General features: G+C 44.0%; 1 protein-coding gene across 4 annotated transcripts in view; it reads left to right on the top strand.

The window, feature by feature from the left end:
* Positions 1-22004, top strand: part of FRY (FRY microtubule binding protein) — a gene marked incomplete at its 5' end in the record, with an annotated part of 453417 nt that overhangs the window by 187974 nt on the left and 243439 nt on the right. For all 4 annotated transcript variants that reach the window (XM_081083582.1, XM_081083581.1, XM_081083584.1 and 1 more), the window contains 3 exons: positions 388-480; positions 578-676; positions 8135-8236. In XM_081083582.1, coding sequence (XP_080939708.1) covers positions 388-480; positions 578-676; positions 8135-8236 — 294 coding nt within the window. The remainder of the gene's footprint in view (positions 1-387; positions 481-577; positions 677-8134; positions 8237-22004) is intronic.

Below are 22004 nucleotides of genomic sequence, written 5' to 3'. Positions count from 1 at the left end.
TTTTGGGGTCAATCTAGGGCTCAGGGCATGACACATAGTAAGTAGTCAATAGAAGTTTGTTGGAAATGAATGACTGATTGAATCAACCAGAAAGGCAGCTAGCTGATGAATGTCTGCTTGCTGATTGTAGTGCTTTGTCCTTTCAACTTAGTGATTTGAGATGGAAGTAGGAGGGGAGTGAGAAAACCAGCCTTGGAAAATGTCATTGGGGCCATTGTTAATTTTAATGTAAATGCTAAATTCATGGGGGTTTTTTATACATTATGGAATATACAGTGTTAGTATGGATGGTGGAATTAAGACGTATTTACTTAAATTTGTGTAAATACATTTTATATGCATATCTCAGTCTATGTTCCTGTCCTTCACTCTTTTTCTGCTTCCCAGGAATGTGCACATTATTTCCTGGAGGTCAAAGACAAAGACATCAAGCATGCCCTGGCCGGGCTTTTTGTTGAAATTCTTGTCCCAGTTGCTGCTGTGAGTTGTTAAATTTTCATTTCTAAGAACTTCTTCAAACTGGATTTGATAACCAACAATTTAATTAATATAGTATTAACATGCATCTCTGTTACAGGCTGTTAAAAATGAAGTCAATGTCCCCTGCCTTAGAAACTTTGTTGAAAGTCTATATGATACCACGCTGGAACTTTCTTCTCGAAAGAAGCATTCCTTGGTTAGTAACTATGAGAAAGTCCCAAACCCAAAACTGCAGAGACTGACTCCTAGGCTGGAATCCATTCAGGAGTCACAAGCATTCCACTGACAGGAGAATTATCTAACACTACCTCAAAGAAAGGTAGTATTTCACAATTTGGAGCTTGCACTCAATATTGACCATGATTAAATCATGATAACATAAGGGAATTAGGCCATGTCACCTTGGATGACCCTTCTAGTCCTAAGAATTGTGTTGTTTGTTTTTGAGATTGCCTTAACTAATTTTTGTTTTAATGTTTAGGTATTTTTCCATGAAGGTTGAAGTTTACAGTCATAGTTTCTCTTCTCAGTCCTCAAGAGTCTTCTCTAGCTAATTCCTATTCCATATTCAGAACCAAAGTGTATCCAGGCAGGAGGGAGAGTTGGGACACAGATAATTCCCCATAAGAAAGGTTCTCAGAAGGCAGAGAAAACAATTTCTAGAAAAGCTTTTATACTAAGAGCAGCATAGAAAGTTCTTTTGAATTCCTACCTTTTGCTCTCAGTGGTAAATAAAGCTCTGATTTATGAATCTGTCAGTGTTTTACCTTCTATAATTGCCACAGTGTGGGTGAAGGAGAAGCTTGCTTAGGTCACTGGTTACTGGCATGGTTGATGCTAGTCTTCAAAGTGTGAACATTGCCACCATTATTTAAGCAGGTACTCTGAGTTGCTTTGCTGGCAAATTTGCTCATTTGTCTACATTCTGTGGTCATTGTGACTGATGCTTGGTTGTGCGATTTTGTTGTTGTTTTTTGTTTTAGATTTCTGGCCTGAATTAGAGTTGCACTCAATGGTAGCAGTAGTTCAAAAATAAGTTTAAAATTTAGTAGATTATAAAAGAAAAGTAGGCTTTCATTTATAATGGCAGCATAGGTAAATGTGGGTTGTTGTTTTTTTTATAGATTATGGAATATGTGGTATTAGTGTGTGTGGTAGAATTAAGATGTATTTACTTAACATTTGTGAAAATATATTTTTAAAAGATTTTTTATTTCAGAGAGGAAGAAAGAGGGAGAGAGAGATAGGAACATCAATGATGAGAGAGAATCATTTGGTTGGCTGCCTCCTGCATGCCCCTCACTGGGAATCGAGCCCACAACCTGGGCATGTGCCCTGACCTGGAATCCAAACCTGACCTCCTGGTTCATAGGTTGATGCTCAATCACTGAGCCACGCCAGTCGGGCTGTGTAAATAAATGTTATATGCATATCTCAGTCTGTGCTCCTGCCCTACACCACACTGTTGTCTGTGTCTCTGAGGTTGCTTTTTTACTTAATCCCTTTACCTTTTTCACCCAGCCACCTGCCCCCTCCCCTCTGACAGCTGTCAATCTGTTCTCTGTATCTATGGTTCTGTTTCTATTTTGTTTGTTAGTTAATTTTATTCATTAGATTCCATGGATAAGTAAATTATATGGTACTTGTCAGTCTTGAAACAATAAAAATCCTAGAAGAAAACAGGCAGTAAAATCTAGGACATTTCTCATAGCAATATTATTGCTGATATATCTCCTTGGGAAAGGAAAATGAAAGGAAAAAATAAGCAAATGGGACTACATCAAACTAAAAAGTTTTTGCACAACTTTTTATAAACAAAATGAAAAGACAACCCACTGAATGGGAGAACATATCCTCCAATAATACATGTGATAAGGGGTTAATATATCCAAAATTTATAAATAACTTATAAAATTAAACACCAAAAAAAAACCCCCAAATCCAATTAAAAATGGGCCTGAATAGACACTTCTCCAAAGAGGACATACAGATGGTCAATAGACATATGAAAAAAACTTCAACTTCATTAATCATTAGAGAAATGCAAATTAAAACCACAATGAGATTTCACCTCATACCTGCCAGAATGCCTATCATCAATAAATCCACAAACAGAAAGTGTTGATGCTGGCTAGGATGAGGACAAAAGAGAATTCTCTTGCACTGTTGGTGGGAATTCATACTGGTGCAGCCACTGTGGAAAGCAGTATGGAGTTACCTCAAAGCTATCATTTAGAATCAAAGGTCAGATAGAAAGCTTCCCAAACAAGAGAATGCTAAAAGATTTCATCACCCCCAAACCAGTATTACATGAAATATTAAAGGGTCTTCTTTAAGAAGAAAAAGAAAAACATGGGAATAAATACAAATCTAAAGAGAACCAAGATGACAGTGTAGATAAACACTTGTACTTGCATCCTCTCACAACCACATCAAAATTACAACTAAAATATAGACTAACTATCATTCAGAACTTCCTGAAAGCTGGCTGAATTGAAGTTTTATAACTAGAGAATTAAAGAAAAAAGCACATTGAGACTGAGAGGAGAGGCAGAGGCTCAGAAGGGACTGGTCCAATCCCCATGTGTTCTGTTTTATTAATCGGGAGGGAGATCATTACTGCAGAGGCTGCCCATGAGGAGCAAGGGGTCCCAACCCCCACACCAGACCCCCCAGCCCAGGGTTCCAGAGCTGGAAAGAGAAGTCCCCATAACTTTGAGCTGTAAAAAACAGCAGGAATTTTGGCTGAGTGACACAGGTGTTCCTTTTAAAGGGCTCACACACAAACTTACATGGTCCTGCTTCTTTGGAGCTCCAGCACCAGGTGGCTTTGGGGGACCCAGACACATAGGAGGAACAGGATTTATTGCCTGGCATCAGGGTAGGGACTCAGGAAAGGCTTTCTTCCAGTCTAGGGTGCTCACAAGGGTCATTGTTCCTGTGCTGGGGCCAACTCTGTCACAGGGCTGACTGGCAGCCATATCTGAGTCTCAATTAATGTGGCCCACATTGTTTTTTCCAACGTGTGGATTCCTGAGACCCCACCCCATCAAATTTGCAGCCCCACCCAAGCTGTTTGCAGCAGCTTTTTCATATGAATGGCCTGTCCTGGATCAAGGTTCAGACTTTGCTAAAATCTCTTAAACAAGCTGCAGCTGATGACAACGTGCCCCAAACCTATCAATAAAAGGCCCAATAGAGACCTGACTCTAGCACAGTGGTTCTCAACCTTGACTGCACATTAGAATCACCTGGGAATCTATTTAAAATCCTGATTTCTTGGCCTCATCCTCCAGAAAATCTGTTTCTTTGTTATGGGGTGGGGCCACACAATTAGTAACAAAGAAACAGAATTTCCGGAGGATGAGGCCCAGAAATCAGGATTTTAAAAAGATTCCCAGATGATTCTAATGTGCAGCCAAGGTTGAGAACCACTGCTAGCACCAGCCTACCTTGCTTCATCTCCTGCATAGCAATTCTCTCACTGTAGTCGTAGCTGGTCCTCACAGCCAATTATCCTGGAGGTCAGCTCTTCCCAGAGATGCCAACAGCAATCAAAGGTCAACTATAAGACTGTGCACAGAGCCCACACAGGAGCACACTTAGGGTGCCCAGTTCAGGTGACTGCGAAAGCTGAGCTACTGGGCCCTAAAGCACCTACCACACAAGATCATCTACCAATTTCAGGAGACAGAGCAGCTCTGCCTAGTAAATAGAAACAAACACATGGAAGCAGCCAAAATGCATAGACAAAGAAACATGTCCCAAATGAAAGAAATGGAAGCAAGCAAACTACTGGATACGAGTTTAAAATCATGGTTATAAGGTTACTCAAGGATCTTCATGAGAATTTCAAGGATCTTAGTGAGAATGTCAAAGACATGAGAAAGGACCAGTCAGAAATTAAGCATACTCTAACTGAAATAAACAACAATTTACATGAATTTAACAGTAGAGTAGAAGATTCTGAGAATTAAATCAACGATTTGGAATATGAGTAAGCAAAAAATACCCAATCAGAAGAGAAAAAAGAATCCAAAAATATGAAGATAGTGTAAGGAGCCTCTGGGACTTCAAGCATATCAACTTTTGCATTATGGTGGTACCAGAAGAAAAAGAGAGAGGAAGATATTGAAAATAAACCTGAAGAAATAATGACAGAAAACTTCCCTTACTTGGTGAAAACAAATAGATTTACAAGTCCAGGAAGCACAGAGGAACCCAAAGTGGCTCACACCAAGATACATCATAATTAAAATGCTAAGGGTTAAAGACAAAGAGAGAATCTTACAAGCAGCAGGAGAAAAGCAGTTAGTTATCTACAAGGGAGTGACCATATGATTGTCTGCTGATTTCTCAAAATAAATTTTGCAGACCAGAAAGGAGTGTCAAGAAACATTCAAAGTGATGAATAATAAGGACCTACAACCAAGATTACTCTACTCAGCAAAGCTCTCATTTAGAATTGAGGGTCAGATGAGGAGCTGCACAAACAAGAAAAAGCTAAAGGCGTTCATCACCACCAAACCAGGATTATATGAAATGTCGGAGGGTATTATTTAAGAGGAAGAAGAAGAGATAAAAAATATGAACAATAAAATGGCAACAAATACATATCTACCAGCAATCGAATCTAAAAATCAAGATAAATGAACAGGAAATCTAATGAACAAAATAAACTGGTGAATAAAACAATCAAAGGCATGGAAGCATGAAACAGACTGATGAATCTCAGAAGAAAGGGAGGAGGGGAAGATGGGAAGAGATTAATTAAAGATCTTATCTATGGACACAGACAGTAAGGTGGTGAAAGCCTGGGGTGGGGCAGGAAATGGGCGGAGGGGGCAATGGGGGGGAAAGAGGGGATATCTGTAATACCCTCAACAATAAATATTTTTTAAATTACTTAGAAAAATAAATAAATACATATCTATCAACAAATGAATCTAAAAAACAAAATAAATTTACAGAACAGAAACAGACTCATGGTGATAGAGAACATTTCAATGGTTGCTGGATGAGAAGGGTGTTGGGGGCATGGGTGAAAAAGGTGAAGGGATTAAGAAGTACAAATTGGTAGTTACAGAAGAGTCATGAGGATGCAAAGTACAGCATAGGGAATCTATACTCATAAAAAGGTAATATGCTAATTAGACCAGACATCTTTCGGATGTCCTTCCAGACAAAGCCATGGTAGCGGGGACCAAGGCAGAGGTAGTTAGGGGCAATCAGGTCAGCAGGCAGTGGCAGTTAGGGGCAATCTGGTAGGCATGGGAGCAGTTAGGGGCATCAGGCCGGCAGGCAGAGGTGATTAGGGGTGATCAGGCAGGCAGGCAGCTGAGCGGTTAGGAGCCAGCAGTCCCAGATTGTGAGAGGACTGTCCCTGCAGGATCAGGCCTAAACTAGCAGTTGAATATTCCCCAAGGGGTCCTAGGTTGGAGAGGGTGCAGGCCGGGCTGAGGGACGCCCCCCCACCCACCCATGCCTGAATTTTGTTCAGCAGGCCTCTAGTATAGTCAATAATCCTATATAATAAAGAGCTATATGCAAATGGTCATCACTCCCTCACGCTGTCACAGCTCAGACACTCAACACTGGGGAGAGAGGAATGGGGACCAGCCAGGCTGTAGCCCAGGAGAGGGACAAGCCGCCCGCCCCACAGTCCTGGGCGCCAGCGGCTGTGCCTGCACCTGCAGCCCAGAAGAGGGACAAGCTGCCCACCCCAATGGTCACGGGCACCAGCGCCTGCGCCTGCAGCCCAGGAGAGGGACAAGCTGCCTGCCCCGCTGTCCTGGGCACCTGCGGCTGCATCCCAGGAGAAGCTGCTTGCCCACAGTCCCCTGCAGCTGCGGCCTGCCCGAGCAAAGTGGCCCAGGTCCTGGGTGCCTGTGGCCAGCCAGAGGGAGGAAAGCTCGGGTCCCAGGTGCCTGAGACCGGCTGAAGGAGAGAATCCTGGGTCCTGGGTGTGGGGTGAGGCAGAGGCGGTTTGGGGTGATCAGGCCAGCAGGGGAGCAGTTTAAGGCAATCAGGCTGGTAGGGGAGCAGTTAGGGGCAATCAGGCAGGCAGGCAGAGGGGTTAGAGGAGATCAGGCAGGCAGGCAGTTAGAAGCCAGTGGTCCCGGATTGCGAGAGGCAGTCAGACATCCCCCGAGGGGTCCCGGATTGGAGAGGGTGCAGGCCAGGCTGAGGGACCCCCCCCCCATGCACGAATTTTGTGCACTGGGCCTCTACTATTCTAATAATTATGTATGATATCAGATGGGTATGAGATTTATCAGGTTGATCACTTAGAAAGTTATATAATGTCTAATCACTGGGTATACACCTGAAACTAATATAATGTATGACAACTGTAATTGAAAAACAAAAAATGATTTAAATATTTTTTAAAAGAAATATTGAGGTATCAGAAACTTAATTGAACCTAGAATTACAATATAAAATCAACTACTTCTGAGTTTGTTAAATCTTAAATTGAAATCTAGTATTATTCCCCCACCAGTTCACATCCCACAATGATTTTATATTTAAGCCATGTCCATAAATATGTATATGTGTGCACATACTTTTCGTAAATTGTTGGAATGAAAAAAAACTGTGATTATTTTAATAACAAAAAATAAAATAAAGTAAATTAAAAAGAAGTTAATGAATTGTTAAGCACTGAATCTCATTGTGGCAATTGCTTTTTTGCTAATTCAAATTTATGGACAAGCCAGTAATATTATTTTTAAATATTCACTAGCCTTAATTTGGAGCAGGGGGAGCCATAAAGATATATGGCCTCTGGTTCAGCAAAGTGGTGTCAGGTCTGCATGTATATTTCTTGGGTGGTTGCCCATTAGCTTTTCTGTCTTCTTCAGCTGCTGCAGGCAACTGGCCCATTTAGGCTGGAAAAGCACAGTAGCACCTCTGTTTATTCAGTCATAAGAAATTCCTTCTGTGGTTAAATTTGTCTTGGTGGAGTTTACCAATGCAATAGCATTTCTTTTAGGAATCTTGTTTAATTACAGAAAGGTAACATGCAAAAGAAAATATATACACCTACCTCTAAGTCAGGGACAAACTAGTAGATGCTTTAAAAGCAAAAAATCCAGTAACATTTTCAAAATTAGTGTGCCTTCCTCCTTTCCTTCTTAGGATTAAAAGTGATTAAAAAAAAGAGAGAGAGTTTGTCCCTACCCCGATTTTCTCTGTGTTAGTGTGTCAGTCACAGACTGAGGGGTCCCAAGTTCGATTCTGGTCTAGGGCACATATTTAGGTTGCAGGTTGCTGGTTTGTGTGCATGTGGGAAACAACCAATCTCTCTCTCTCTCTCTCTCTCTCTCCCCCCCCCCCCCCTCCACTGTCTCTAAAACTCAATGGAAAAAATATGCTCTCACCAAGAAATGAGTTTATGTTTAAAATTCAGAAGTGAAGACGAAATCAATAAATCAGATTTTACTTATTGTACATGAAACTTGTGCACAATATATAACTCTAGATTATTCATCCCCATTGTTATCAGAAAGCCTTTGTGAAATATCCACCTCTGTGTCATAAGGACCCTATTTATTCTGGCCCATACAGGCCACATAAGGAGGTTCCAGAGAACTTGTGTTACCTGGTTGGTTGGACTATAATCCTCTGGTAATGTTATCTTCTTTTTCCTCAGGCCTTGTACCCCCTGGTCACCTGTCTGCTCTGTGTCAGTCAGAAGCAGCTGTTCCTGAACAGGTGGCACATTTTCCTCAACAACTGCTTATCCAACCTTAAGGTTAGTATTGTTGGCTCAAAAAGTCTTTCATAAAAATATATATGATTCTTAATCTTGTATATGTGCTTCTGAGAGTGATTTCTTTTATTTGCAGGGGAATTATCCTGTCCTGTTGGAATAAAGAAAATTAAAAAATATTAATAAGGTCTCTCCTTATCACATATAGTCAATTTTAGAAGGTAACTTAGGGATAAGAGAAATTACTTGAAATATTTTTTCTTGTTCACTTTAAAAGTAAAAATAAATGCCCTCCTCTCATATGCCTCTATTGTCACTTTTTACCTAAATGATTTTATAAAAAGGAAGTCACACTCCATTGGCAGAGCATGTGTATTCATTTCAGAAGCTCATGTATTGCCTCTAGTCTAGGAAAATATTTGAGAAAGAAGTTTCATTCTGTGGGATGACTGATTTGGTAACAGAGAGCACTTATTTCTTGTCACCGTTATTTGTGATTACTTTAAGGTATTCTCTTTGAGCCACATGCCAGTCTGTCAGGCCCGAGCCTTCATTGAGCAGCTCTTCAGGGAGGCAGCATAAAGGCCTGGTGACATGAGAAATAAAGTCATGATCCCTGAAACTGCAGAATCTACAGAGAAAACAACTGTAATGATTAGCTTTAAAATTGGCTCTATAATTTGCAAGTGGTAAACTCATTTTAAGTTTTAGTGACCTATTGATTAAAGACAACTAAATGAAAACCATCCTATCTAATAAAAGAGAAACATGGGAATTAGCTGTACCTCCACTACCCTTCCCATTGGCTAATCAGGGCGATATGCAAATTAACTGCCAGCCAAGATGACGGCCGACAGCCAGGCAGCTTGAAGCGAAAATGAGGCTTGCTTGCTTCAGTGACAGAAGACTCCAACATTCCCCGCCTGCTGCTGCTGGCCTCTGAGCTTGCAGTTTGAAACATTGTTACAAATATAGAAGCTAAACAAAACCCCAGAAACCTGCTTCCAGCCAGCCGGGATCTCAGAGCTGGAGTTGAAACAGTGTTTCGATTATAGAACCCAAACAAACCAGATACCTGCTTTCAGCAGCTGAGGCCTAAGAGCTGGAGCCAAGCCTCAGAACTAAAGCTGGCCCAGAATAAAAAAAAGAAAAAAGAAAAAATGAAGCGGTTGGGAGCTTCCATCACCCGCCAGCCTGAAAACAGCCCTCAGCCCCTCACCCAGACTGGCCAGGCACCCCAGTGGGGACCCCCACCCTGATCCAGGACACCCTTCAGGGCAAACCAGCTGGCCCCCACCCGTGCACCAGGCCTCTATCCTATATAGTAAAAGGGTAATATGCCTCCCAGCACCGGGATCAGCGGAGCCGCGAGGCCTCCCGGCACTGGGATCAGCGTCACAGGGGGCAGTGCCCAAACCCTCTGATCGCCCTGCGGCTCTGTGTGTGACAGGGGGCAGGGCCACAACCTCCCTATCCGCCCTGCTCTGTTCGTGACAGGGGAAGGCGCCCCAACCTCCTGATCGGCCCTGCTCTGTGCCTGATAGGGGGGAGCTCCCTAACCCCCTGATCGCCCTGTGGCTCTGTGTGTGACAGGGTGCGGCGCCCCAACCCCCACAGCCCCCACAGGCCCTGCTCTGTGTGTGACGGGGTAGAGCCATAACCTCCCCATCGGCCCTGCCCTGAGTGTGACAGGGTGCAGTGCCCCAACCCCCTCATCAGCCCTGCTCTGTGTGTGACAGGTGGCGGTGCTCCAACTCCCCTATCGGCCCTACTCTGTGCATGACGGGGGGAGCTCCCCAACCCCCTGATGGGCCCTGCTCTGTGCGTGACGGGGGGAAGCGCCCCAACCCCCTGATTGGCCCTGCTCTGTGCATGACAGGGTGGCGCCACAACCTCCCCATCGACCCTGCCTTGAGTGTGACAGGGGGCGGTGCCCCAACCCCCCAGTCGGCCCTACCCTGAGCGTGACTGAGGGTGGCATTGCAACCTCCCGATCCGCCCTGCTCTGTGCATGACAGGTGGTGGCGCCCCAACTCCCCAATCAGCCCTGCTCTGAGCCCGACCAGGGGCTGCACCTAGGGATTGGGCCTGCCCTCTGCCACCCGGGAGCAGGTCTAAGCTGCCGGGGTCCAACCCCAGCAGGTCCAGGGGTCCCCAAAGGTGTGGACGGAGTCGGCGAAGAAGGAGTGACACGGAGACAGCGTTCAGTTGATCAGCAGCCTAGCCAGGATCTCCAGCCAAGTTCTGGTCTGGATCTCCAGCGAAGTTCTGTTTAGGATCTCCAGCCAGGTTCTGTGTCCATGGTCTCTTGCTAGGTTCTCCAGCCAGGTTCTCCAGGTTCTCCAGCCAGGGTCTGTAGCCATGTTCCCTTGCTAGGTTCTCCAGCCAGGTTCTGTCCAGGTTCTCCAGCCAGTTTCAGTCACCAGGTTCTAGTCAGGTTCTCTTGCCAATTTCTGTAGTCAGGTTCAGTCCAGGATCTTTTGCCATGTTCTCTCGCTAGGTTCTGTCTCTAGGTTCTGAGGCCAGTTTCTGTCCAGGATCTTTTGCCATGTTCTCTCCAGCAAAGTTCTTCTGTCTCTCGAGAACGTTCTGTGTAGGTTCTGTGCCTAGGTTCTGTCTCTCTCTCTGTCTCCTAAGTTCTGTGTCTTGCTGTCTTATTACATCTGTATTTATACCAGTTGATTCAATCCTATCAATCTCTATTACAAAGGTTAGGGCGTATCTTATCTCCATTCCAGGGAGTAAAGATTATGTAGCTTAAACATGATTATTCGTAGTTAAAGTGATTAATTACCCGCCTGGCACTTAGTTAAGGGATTTTATTCCCTCCCTAACTTCAGGGGAAAATCCCTACCTGGGGAAACAACCTTTCTCAGAGAGGCGACCTTGGTTAAAACACATAGTGCCAAGAAGGTGAGCAAACATATTAAGAACAGTATGCCATATATGCCAGGTCCCTTGAAACAGCAAGGATGGACTGGCTCCCGGCAAATTCCCCCTTTTTTATTTTTTAAAAGCAGGCATTAAAAAGAAAAACCCCAAATGCTCTCTTGTATCCATTTTAAGAGTACGATTGGCGCTTTCCGCTATTACCTGAGTCCTGATCTATCACCCCAGGGAGAGCTTGCCAATCCTGCACTTTCCCGGGGTGGAAAGGCTGCAGTGGGGTTAAGGATAAGGCTCCTTGGGCCTACCTTCTCCCATGCCTCTACATTTACCTTTCGGGCACCTTTCCTTCCTCAGAAAAGCATGGACGTATTTCTTGTATAAAATGTTACATCTGACTGGGAGTAACCTTAATTCCTCTGCTAGCAAGCATATGTGTTAAAAGATCAATACAGAGTCTTATTTCTTTAGACTCAGTATGGCACATCTTCTTAATCTAAGAATCAATACAGAGTCTTCTTTCTTTGGACTCAGTATGGCACATCTTCTCAATCTGAGTTCTGTACTATCCACCTTCTTACCCTACTTATCCTCTGTAGGGGGGTCTGCAGTACCCTGGTGGAGTCCTATCCATCCTGAGTGTGGGGTTCTCAATGGGGGGGGGGGGCTTACCTAGGGGAATCCTGTTCCAGGAGTTCCCAAAGGTGTGGACGGAGTCAGCGAAGACTATCCACCCTCTTCCTACAGTGGAGTCGTATCCGTCCCGAGTGTGGGGCGCTTACCTAGGGGTCCCTGTTCGGGCGCCATATGCCAGGGTCCAACCCCAGCAGGTCCAGGGGTTCCCAAAGGTGTGGACGGAGTCGGCGAAGAAGGAAGGACACGGAGGCAGAGTTCAGTTGATCATCATAGCCAGGTTCTCTAGGTTCTCCAGCCAAGTTCTGTCACCAGGTTCTAGTCAGGTTCTCTTGCCAATTTCTGTAGTCAGGTTCAGTCCAGGATCTTTTGCCATGTTCTCTCCAGCGAAGTTCTTCTGTCTCTCGAGAACGTTCTGTGTAGGTTCTGTGCCTAGGTTCTGTCTCTCTCTCTCTGTCTCCTAAGTTCTGTCTGCTGTTGTCTTGTTTCAACAGTATTTATACCAGTTGATTCCAATCCTATCAATCTCTATTACAAAGGTTAGGGCGTATCTTATCTCCATTCCAGGGAGTAAAGATTATGTAGCTTAAACATGATTATTCGTAGTTAAAGTGATTAATTACCCGCCTGGCACTTAGTTAAGGGATTTTATTCCCTCCCTAACTTCAGGGGAAAATCCCTACCTGGGGAAACAACCTTTCTCAGAGAGGCGACCTTGGTTAAAACACATAGTGCCAAGAAGGTGAGCAAACATATTAAGAACAGTATGCCATATATGCCAGGTCCCTTGAAACAGCAAGGATGGACTGGCTCCCGGCACTAAGCCAGCAGGGCGTTATCTCCCGAGGGTTCCCAGACTGCGAGAGGGCACAGGCCGGGCTGAGGGACTCCCCCTCCCCCCCGAGTGCACAAATTTTTGTGCACTGGGCCTCTAGTTGTTAATATAAGTGCACATAGCATGTATTCTTCACAAGTGTTCCATTGTGTCCAAAGATGTTGAATTTCTTTTTATAAGTTTGATATTGCTCCTTTATAGTTTTTGAGAAATATACTTAGTTATGAAATCCTGTATGTGCTTATATATGTTGCCTTGTCTTTTTTGTTATAAGACACTTTAATTTGATGAAGTGGTTAAGATTAATTATATTATTTTGGCATTTATTATAATTACACAATAATCTGCTTCAGAGCTGTTTTAAGCACCAACTATGTACTTGCTCTGAAAGCTGATTGTAAAATCCAAGACTAGAACCATTTATTTTCTTAAAATTGGCAGTGAACTATAATAGCAATGGATATAGAGTTAAGCTTTTAAGTATTCTGAAAAACAAAAATTTTCCAGGTTATCAACTATTTTATAATAGCCACTTTCAGATATTTTATTTAGGTATTTATCCATCTGTCAATACACCTTTAACATACAGTCCAATGTCATTTTTTTGTAAAAACTTTTCAGTTATTCAGTAATTGGTTCAAGTTAAACTTTTATTTTTTACATTTTATACAGATAGAAAGTAGTCATTTTGTTCAAAACAAAAAAGAGAAATCATTACAAATGTTCACAGTGCACTTGTATATATGCTAGATATGTTTGAGATTAATTTTAGTTAGAATTAAAATTACATTTTGCATGGCAATTTATTGCTGTGGCCACAAATACCAAAATCTTCTGTCCAAAGTTGCTTTTGAAGTATAGCAGGATAATCTTAGTTTGGAACTTAACTGCTTCAGTTAGAATATTGTTTGGAGTGCTAGTCAAAGCCCACCCAAAAAACTTACTAATCTATCTATACTAATAAAAGGGTAATATGCTAATTATACGGGATCGACCAGATGTCTTCCGGATGTCCGAAGTCCTTCCAGATAAAGCCAGGCCCGGCCTGGGGGAAGCCAACCCAGAGGCAGGGAAGCTGCCCACGGTAGTGGTCCCGGGTGCCTGCAGCCAGCCAGAGGGAGGGAAGCCCAGGTCCCGGGTGCCTGTGGCCGGATGGAGGAGGAAAGCCTGGGTCCTGGGTGTGGTGGCCCAGGCAGAGGCAGTTAGGGGCTATCAGGCACGCAGAGGTGGTTAGGGGTGTGCAGGCAGGCAGGTAGGCCAGTGGTTAGGAGCAAGCAGTCCTGGATTGCGAGAGGGTGCAGGCCGGGCTGAGGGACACCCCCTCCCTTGCATGAATTTTGTGCACCGGGCCTCTAGTCTACACTAATAAAAGACAAACATGCAAATTGACCATATCTCCGCTATGCCTTAAGCCACACCCACCAGCCAATCATAGCGACTATATGCAAATTAACCCAACCAAGATGGCGGCTGGCAGCCACGGAACTGGAGCAAGCAAGAGGCTTGGTTGCCCCAATGATGGAAGAAGCCAAGCTTCCTGCTTGCCGTGGCAGGCTCTGAGCTCCACTCAAAGCAACAAAGTTTCAATTATAGAAGCTAAATAAACCCCAGATACCTGCTTTCAGCCAGCCATGGCCATGGAGCTGGAGGAAGCAGGAGGCTTCCCTCCCACCTGCCCTGGCCAGCTCTGAGCTCCTCTCAAGGCTAAAAAGTTTCAATTATAGAAGGTAAATAAATCCCAGAATAAAAAATTAAAAAGAAAGAAAAAAGGAGAGGCTGGGAGCGTCCGTTGCCAGGGGGGCTTGGCCAGTCTGAAAACGGCCCTCAGCCCCTCACCCAGACTGGCCAGGCACCCCAGTGGGGACCCCCCACCCTAAAGGGGGTGTGGCCAGCCTGAAAACAGCCATCAGTCCCTCACCCAGGCTGGCCAAACCTCCATGGGGTGAGGGTCCTCACTGGGGGGGGGGGGGCTTGACTAGCCTGCAAACAGCCCTCAGCCCCTCACCCAGGCTGGCTAGGTACTCCAGTGGGGACCCCCACCCTGAAGGGGGTATGACCAGCTGCAAACAACCATCAGCCCCTCACCCAGGATGGCCAGGCACCTCAGTGGGGACCCCCACCCTGAAGGGGGTGTGACCAGCTTGCAAACACCCATCAGCCCCTCAGGCTGGCCAGGCACCCCAGCGGGACCCCCACCCTGATCCAGGACACTCTTCAGGACAAACCAGCCGGCCCCCACCCATGCACCAGGCTTCTATCCTATATAATAAAAGGGTAATATGCAAACTGACCCTAACAGCAGAAAGACTGAGAATGACTGGTCACTATGACACACACTGACCACCAGGGGGCAGACGCTCAACGCAGGAGCTGCCCCCTGGTGGTCAGTGCACTCCCACAGGGAGAGCTCTGCTCAGCCACAAGCCAGGCTGATGGCTGCCAGTACAGCGGTGGTGGTGGGAGCCTCTCTGAGGATGTCCGACTGCAGCTTAGGCCTGCTCCCCGCTGTCAAGTGGACATCCCCTGAGGGCTGCCGGGCTGCCAGAGGGATGTCTGACTGGCAGCTTGGGCCCGATCCCCCAGGGAGCGGGCCTAAGCCAGGAGATGGACATCCTCCGATGGGTCCCAGACTGCAAGAGGGCATAGGCTGGGCTGAGCCCCCCCCCCCCACCCCCCCGAGTGCACAAATTTGTGTGCACCAGGCCTCTAGTATATATATAAAAGGCTAATATGCAAAGTGTCCCCTCGAGAGTTCAACCAGGGACCGGGACTTCGATCGCTCACTATGACATGTGCTGACCACCAGGGGGCAGCGTGGAACGAAGGAAGGCCCCGGTTGTCCCTGATCGCCAGCCAGGCCTAGGGAACCTACCCATGCATGAATTTCATGCACCAGACCTCTAGTAGGGTTATAAACAGCCCTAGAGAGAAGAGTTTCTCCATGCAAACACTTCAGACCTTGGGATTTGTAAAAGAGAAAGGCAATAAGATCACAAAGAGTCAATAGTATAGAGACTGGACCAGATTCTAGAATTTAGTTCAATTCACAAGGTCCTTATGAAGTGCCCATTGTATATGGGCTAGGGCAGGTACTAGAAGTGGGAAAAATAGAGTTAGTCAACTATATAAAAATTTGATCTAGAATAAAGTCCCTGTCCCTGAGGAGCTTAGCATTTCATTGGGGGCTATGTAATGAAGTTTTGACATGCATTATACAGAGAGTGAGGAGTATAAAAGTTGGGGATAGAGAGATGCCTGTGCCATTTATAGAGGTCTGATATCCCATGAAGCATGAAAGGAGTAATTATTAGGCAAAGTAAAGACAACCATATTTTACTTTATGGGTAATAAACTGTTAGAATTCACATCCCCAGGCTAAAACACATAAACAGATGCTTAATGCGTTACAATTGGAATAAAATTATATTCCATATATTTAGAACTAAACCCAGTAGGAATTTAATGGGACCATTTGAAAATGTTATAAGTATTCAGAAAATCTTCCAGACATCCTCATGAGTCCTCAATGGGGAAGAAAAGACCTGAGGAAAAACTAACATGGCTTCAGAAGTATGCTTTGTCTTGAGTAGCTTTAGTAATTTATGGGATATAGAGCCAACCATAGCATCTCATAAAGGACCCCCAAATTCTCCCCCCATTTTTCTTCCCCCCTTTATCCCTCCAGCACATTTTCCACGTTGCCTCCTCCTGCCCCACACATACTTAAGAGTGATAAACCTGATATTTGAACACAATGAAATTGGTAGCCATCTGTTGTATTCTGAAGAACCAAGTCATCAAGGTGACATAGAGAATAATAGCAGTGTGTGTGAACATCAGTGAGCTGCTGCTGTTATGCTTAGTGTCAGTCTGTCAAAAGCAATGTTATTTTTCTCCCATTGGTAACACAAACATTATTATTTACACTTAACTCAGTTAACTATATATTAGCAATATGGCCATGTAAAACAATGAGCAACATGTGGCACCTTCTCACCACAGTACTGACATCTTTCAGACACTCTTGGTCAGTGGCAACTAAAACTTTTTTCTTATATATATTTTATGTCAGAATCTCCACGTATTGAGCTATAAAAAATGATACATTTTCTTCACATCTGCCATCTATGCCTAATTCTGAAAAAAAAAAAAAGAAATGTAACTTGAAAACTTGATTCAATAGTACCTTCATTTTTTTGTTATTCCCCATTTATTAATAGCTCTTTTTAAATGTAGTATTTATTCAGTACAGTGGGGCCTTGACTTACAAGTGTCCTGACTAACGAGTTTTTCAAGATACAAGCCGTCTCTCGGCTGATTTTTTGCTTTGAGTTATGAGCTAAAATTTGGGTTACAAGCCAGCTTCAGATACCCCACCGCTAGTTGGCACAGCGAACGTCACAGTGAACGCCACAACATCAGCCCAGCATCACGTGTCTCACTCATTCACTTTATGATTTGACATACGAGTAATTTGAGTTACAAGCTCCATCACGGAACGAATTAAACTCGTAGGTCAAGGCCCCACTGTATTCATAACAACTAGGTGCTAGTTTCTTATCCTTTAAAATGGATGTAGTAAGGAGAATATTTAATTTTATTTTCTCTTTCAATAAAAAATATAATATGCCAGTGAGATTCAGATTATAAAAACAAAACAAAAACAGAAAACTCAAAGTTAAGAAAGGTATTTATAACAGCAATAGCTCTCATTAATTAGAGATTTGTTGTAAGGTAGGCCAGTGGTAAGGGCTTACATACATTCTCATGAATCTTTTTAAAAAATTTTTTAATTGAATTCAGAGAGGAAGGATAAAGGAGAGAGAATAGAAATATCAATGATGAGAAAAAAATCACTGATCGGGGATCGAGCCCACAACCTGGGCCTGTGCCCTTGACCGGAATCAAACCCGGGACCCTTCAGTCCACAGGCCGATGCTCTATCCACTGAGCCAAACTAGCTAGGGCCATTGTCAGGAATCATCATGATAATGTGACAGGCTACACTGAACTATCTCTATGCTTTCATGGATATTATTTTCATTTTTCTAAAAATTTTGCTAGAATAGCAATACTTCATTGAAGGGTAGATATTAATTAGTCTAATTTCATAGTCCTAGAAATCAAAATACAGAATTAAAAATGCTTCTCCTCTCTTTAATCTCAGTCCCTGCTTGTGCTTGAACTGGAATGCATTCATTCATTCAGTCAGTCAGTCAGTCAATTGGTCAACAATTTCTTATAAGAAGTGTACCATGTCCTGGGAATAAGTGATGAATAAGTCAGTAACACTCTGAGTCTAGTCTCTTAGACCTTGTAATTTAGTGGGAGAGACAGATAGTAAACATATAAACAAATACAGGAAAAGAAAACTTCAGATGGTGATAACTGCTATATAGAAAATCAAATAGGATGTTATGATAGAGAATGACGCATTCAGGAGGGACAGGACAAGGAGGTATAAGGGAGGTCTTTGATTTCCATTAAGGATCTCAAAGTATGGTTGCCATAAATACATTTGATGAAACTTGTCCTCAGCATTTAACATATATTTGTATGTAATTATCACAATAAAGCTTAAGGAGTGCTTTTTAAAAAGCTTTTCTTTTAATAATAAGGGTATTAATATCTTTATTTTATAAGTGGAGATGTTGAGTAATAAATTAAGGATTCCAGAGTCTGCTGGCACACATTAAAATGTATGGCACCATTTATTTTAAAGCAGCCACTCTTCTCTTTAGAAATACCAGTTTTACATGGTATAGTATTAGCTATTTTAAGTATTAATTTTAAATAGTTATTTTCCTTTGATATTAATCTTATTTCTATAAACTTGAGAAAATCTCTTACCATCTATGTTTCCAATCTGTCAAAGGCACATTTCAAAGTGGAATTTACAAATTCTTATAATACCTATAAACTGAGTCTAAAACCTAGTGGTCAGGTGACAAGCATATATATTACTTTTCATGAATGTCTTATTTGTTCAGTCATTAAATAAAAAAGTAATTTCCATCAGTTGTCAGTACAGTAATTTTAGAGGTTATTCTAAACTATAGCACATAATTTATTTGGATAATACAGTCACAAAAAAGAGTGAATTATGATAAAAGTAAATTGATACAAATATCAAAAGGAAATGTCAAAAGAAGAAAGGTGTTGACTATGATATGCAAGGGAATATAACAGTGGCTTTAGTTGAAGTGAAAGAGAAAACTCAAAGGTGTTTGAGTATGAAAAGATCAAAAGATGACTAAAATTTTTTATCAATCTATGCTGATAGATATTTGCATAATATATTAAGGATGCATGAGAATCTCCAGGCAAGCCATATTTATAAACGGCCCATGTGACTTGGTACAAATGGTCAGCTGATGGAACTTAAGAAGCATTGGTCTCTCCAGTGAGCCCATCAACAGCCAAGTTATTGGTGAATTCAGTTACCCTTACTGAATACTGTTAACAGTGAATTGCTTTCACTAAATCAAAAGCAAAATTTAAAGTTGGGCATGGTGTTGTGCAGGCTGACAGGTCACATGATGTGTATCAGGAACCAGCTCTGAAATGAGACGCAGGATCCAGGGAAGATCCACTCTGAAGCCTACTAGTTTCTTTAGCAGTTTTATCAACAGAATTTCAGAGCCATAATTAATGTATTGTTGGTTAATTAATTGATGGAGATGCAGATTCCAATGGAAGAATAGAAATCAGTGGTTTGAGGCATGCAAAAAATGTCTATATCCTGAAAATGTATATGGAGCCCATATTATGTTAGCTGCTGTTAGAATAGAAAAGTAATGAGGAAGAAGTCCTGTTTTCCAGTAGAGAACAATCTAGTAGATGCAGTAGCATACAGGGGTGGGCAAAAGTAGGTTTACAGTTGTAATACAAATAAAAAATACAATAATTAATAAGTAATCTTCTATAATAAAAGCCTAATATGCTAAGTGTCCAGTAGGCCATTCAACCAATCAAAGTGTAATATGCTAATGATATACAAAGACTGCTCAACCGCTCGCTATGACATGCACTGACCACTGGGGGGCAGATAGTCGACCGATCTACCAGTCACTATGATGTGCACTGACCACCAGAAAGTAGACACTCTGACTGGTAGGTTAGCTTGTTTCTGGGGTCCAGCCGAATGGGACTGAGTGAGATGGGCCGGACACGCCCTGGAGCCCTCCCGCGGCCCCTCCCCAGCTGGCCAACCTCCCATGTTCTTCTCTGGCCCTGATAGTGCACTGGTGAGGTCCCTCTGCCTTGCCTGTGCCATCTCGCAATCCTGGACCCTTCAGGGGATGTCGGAGAGCCGGTTTCAACCCGATCCCCACAGGCCAGGCCAAGGCATCCCACCGGTGCACAGATTCATGCACTGGGCCTTTAGTATGTAATATAAACTAGGGGCCTGGTGCATGAAATTTGTGCACTCGGGGGGGGGTCCCTCAGCTCAGCTCATGCCCTCTCACAGTCCAGGAGACCTCGGGGGATGTCTGACTGCCATGGAGGTGGGAGAGGCTCCCGCCACTGCCGCTGTGCTCGCCAGCTGTGAGCCCAGCTTCTGGCTGAGCAGCACTCCCCCTGTAGGAGTGCACTGACCACCAGGGGGCAGCTCCTGCATTGAGCGTCTGCCCCCTGATGGTCAGTGCACATCATAGCGAACAGTCTTTCTGCCATTCGATCAATTTGCATATTAGCCTTTTATTATATAGGATAATAAATAATAATTTAAGAATAAACTGTTTCATGTATTCACAACTGTAAACCTACTTTTGCTCTCCCCTGTATTTGTGCAGCCTCCAAATAAGTGGGAAAATTAGTGCTTTAAAGACACTGGAGCCAGATTGCCCAGGTTCATATTCTGGCTCTGCCACTTATTAGCCCTCTGTGCCTTGATTTTCTTATCTGAACATGAGAACAATCACAGTATTTGCTTTATAGATTGTTCTGAGAATTAAAAGGAGTTAATATATGCATAGCAATATAACAATGCCTGGCATTGTAAGCACCAAGTAATATATATCCTCCAGTTTCTGAGAAAATGGTACTTATGGAGAAGTCAGTTTCTACCCCAGCTGTTATTTGAACAAGTCATTTGGCCTCTCTCAATGATAAAATCCCTCAGTACATGCCATGGTATGTGAAGCACTTTTGAATGTGAGATGTTTTGTGATATCCTTATCGATATATAAAAAAAGTGTAAGGTACCATTCAACCATTCAACTGGTTAACTGGTAGCTATGATGCAACTGACCACCAGGGGGCAGACACTCAATGCAGGAGCTACCCCCTGGTGGTCAGTGCACTCCCACAGCGGGAGCACCACTCAGCTGATCAACGGGCACTGGACGCTGGGCTCATGGCTGGCGAGTGCAGCTGTGGTGGCGTGAGCCTCTCCTGCGGACACTCCCCCTGCGCACCCCTCCCCCAACCAGACCGGAACTGGAATTGGGACTGGAATTGGGACTGGAATCGGGACTGACTGGGCACAAGCCCGCAGCCACTTCTAAGTCATGGGTGCACCGGTATCGCCCTAGGATGGGCACACAGAGACCACAGCAAAGCGGCAGCTAGCCTACCAAGTGGCAGCAGCAGCAGGTACAACGGAGCCAGGATGAGCGGGAGCTGCATGGCGCCCAGCCCAGGCTCGGGCTCCACCCCGGCCGCCTGTCGCTTTGAGCACTACTACATCCTTCAGGGGATGTTGGACTGCCGGTTTTGGCCGATCTCTGCAGGCCAGGCCGAGGGACGCCCCCACCAGTGCATGAATCTGTGCACCGGGCCTCTAGTATCACATAAGTTAGCTTTGGCCACACACCAAGGGTTGCCTCTGCATAGGCTCTATAGAAAGAAATCTTGCTTATGCCTCAAACTTTGCTTTAGCTACTACTCACAATTTGCTTTTTAAAATTCAGTATTTATTAATAATCTGCTCTATGGCCGTCACTGAGAACCCAATGATGAGCAACTCAGAGTCCCTGGAGCTCACAGTCCAGACCTCACAGAAAAGTGAAGGGATAGACCAACATTCTAGAAGCCAGAAAGCAGGGGCACTTGGCAGTCTTTCTGGGGAGGAGGGAGTAGAGGGATAGGGAAACATAACAGAGGGAGCCACACCTCACTGAGTCTTGCCAGAGAGAATGTTCCAAGTAGACCAGGATAGGAAGGCACTCCAGGCACTCAGGGAGTTGTAGAAGGGATGGGACAGCACAGGGTGCACCAGCCCGAGGTAAAGGCAAGGGTGGTCATGGGGGAGCCAGGTCACCAAAGGCCCTGTGGAATATGAACATTGTCCAGGAGGTAATTAGAAGCCACTTAAGGACTTTAAATGCAGGGAAGTCAACAACCATGTCTGTGGTTTAAGGATATCATTTGACAGTGCCAAGAATGGGAAATGGGCAAGGAAACCACTTTAGGGGGACAGTCAGAGCCATCAATGATATCATCTTGAAATGC

The sequence above is a fragment of the Myotis nattereri genome, assembly GCF_964212035.1.
Source record: "Myotis nattereri genome assembly, chromosome: 2".
Lineage (NCBI taxonomy): Eukaryota > Metazoa > Chordata > Mammalia > Chiroptera > Vespertilionidae > Myotis > Myotis nattereri.
Note: the sequence above shows the minus strand (reverse complement) of the source record. Positions and strands in the feature narration are given on the sequence as shown.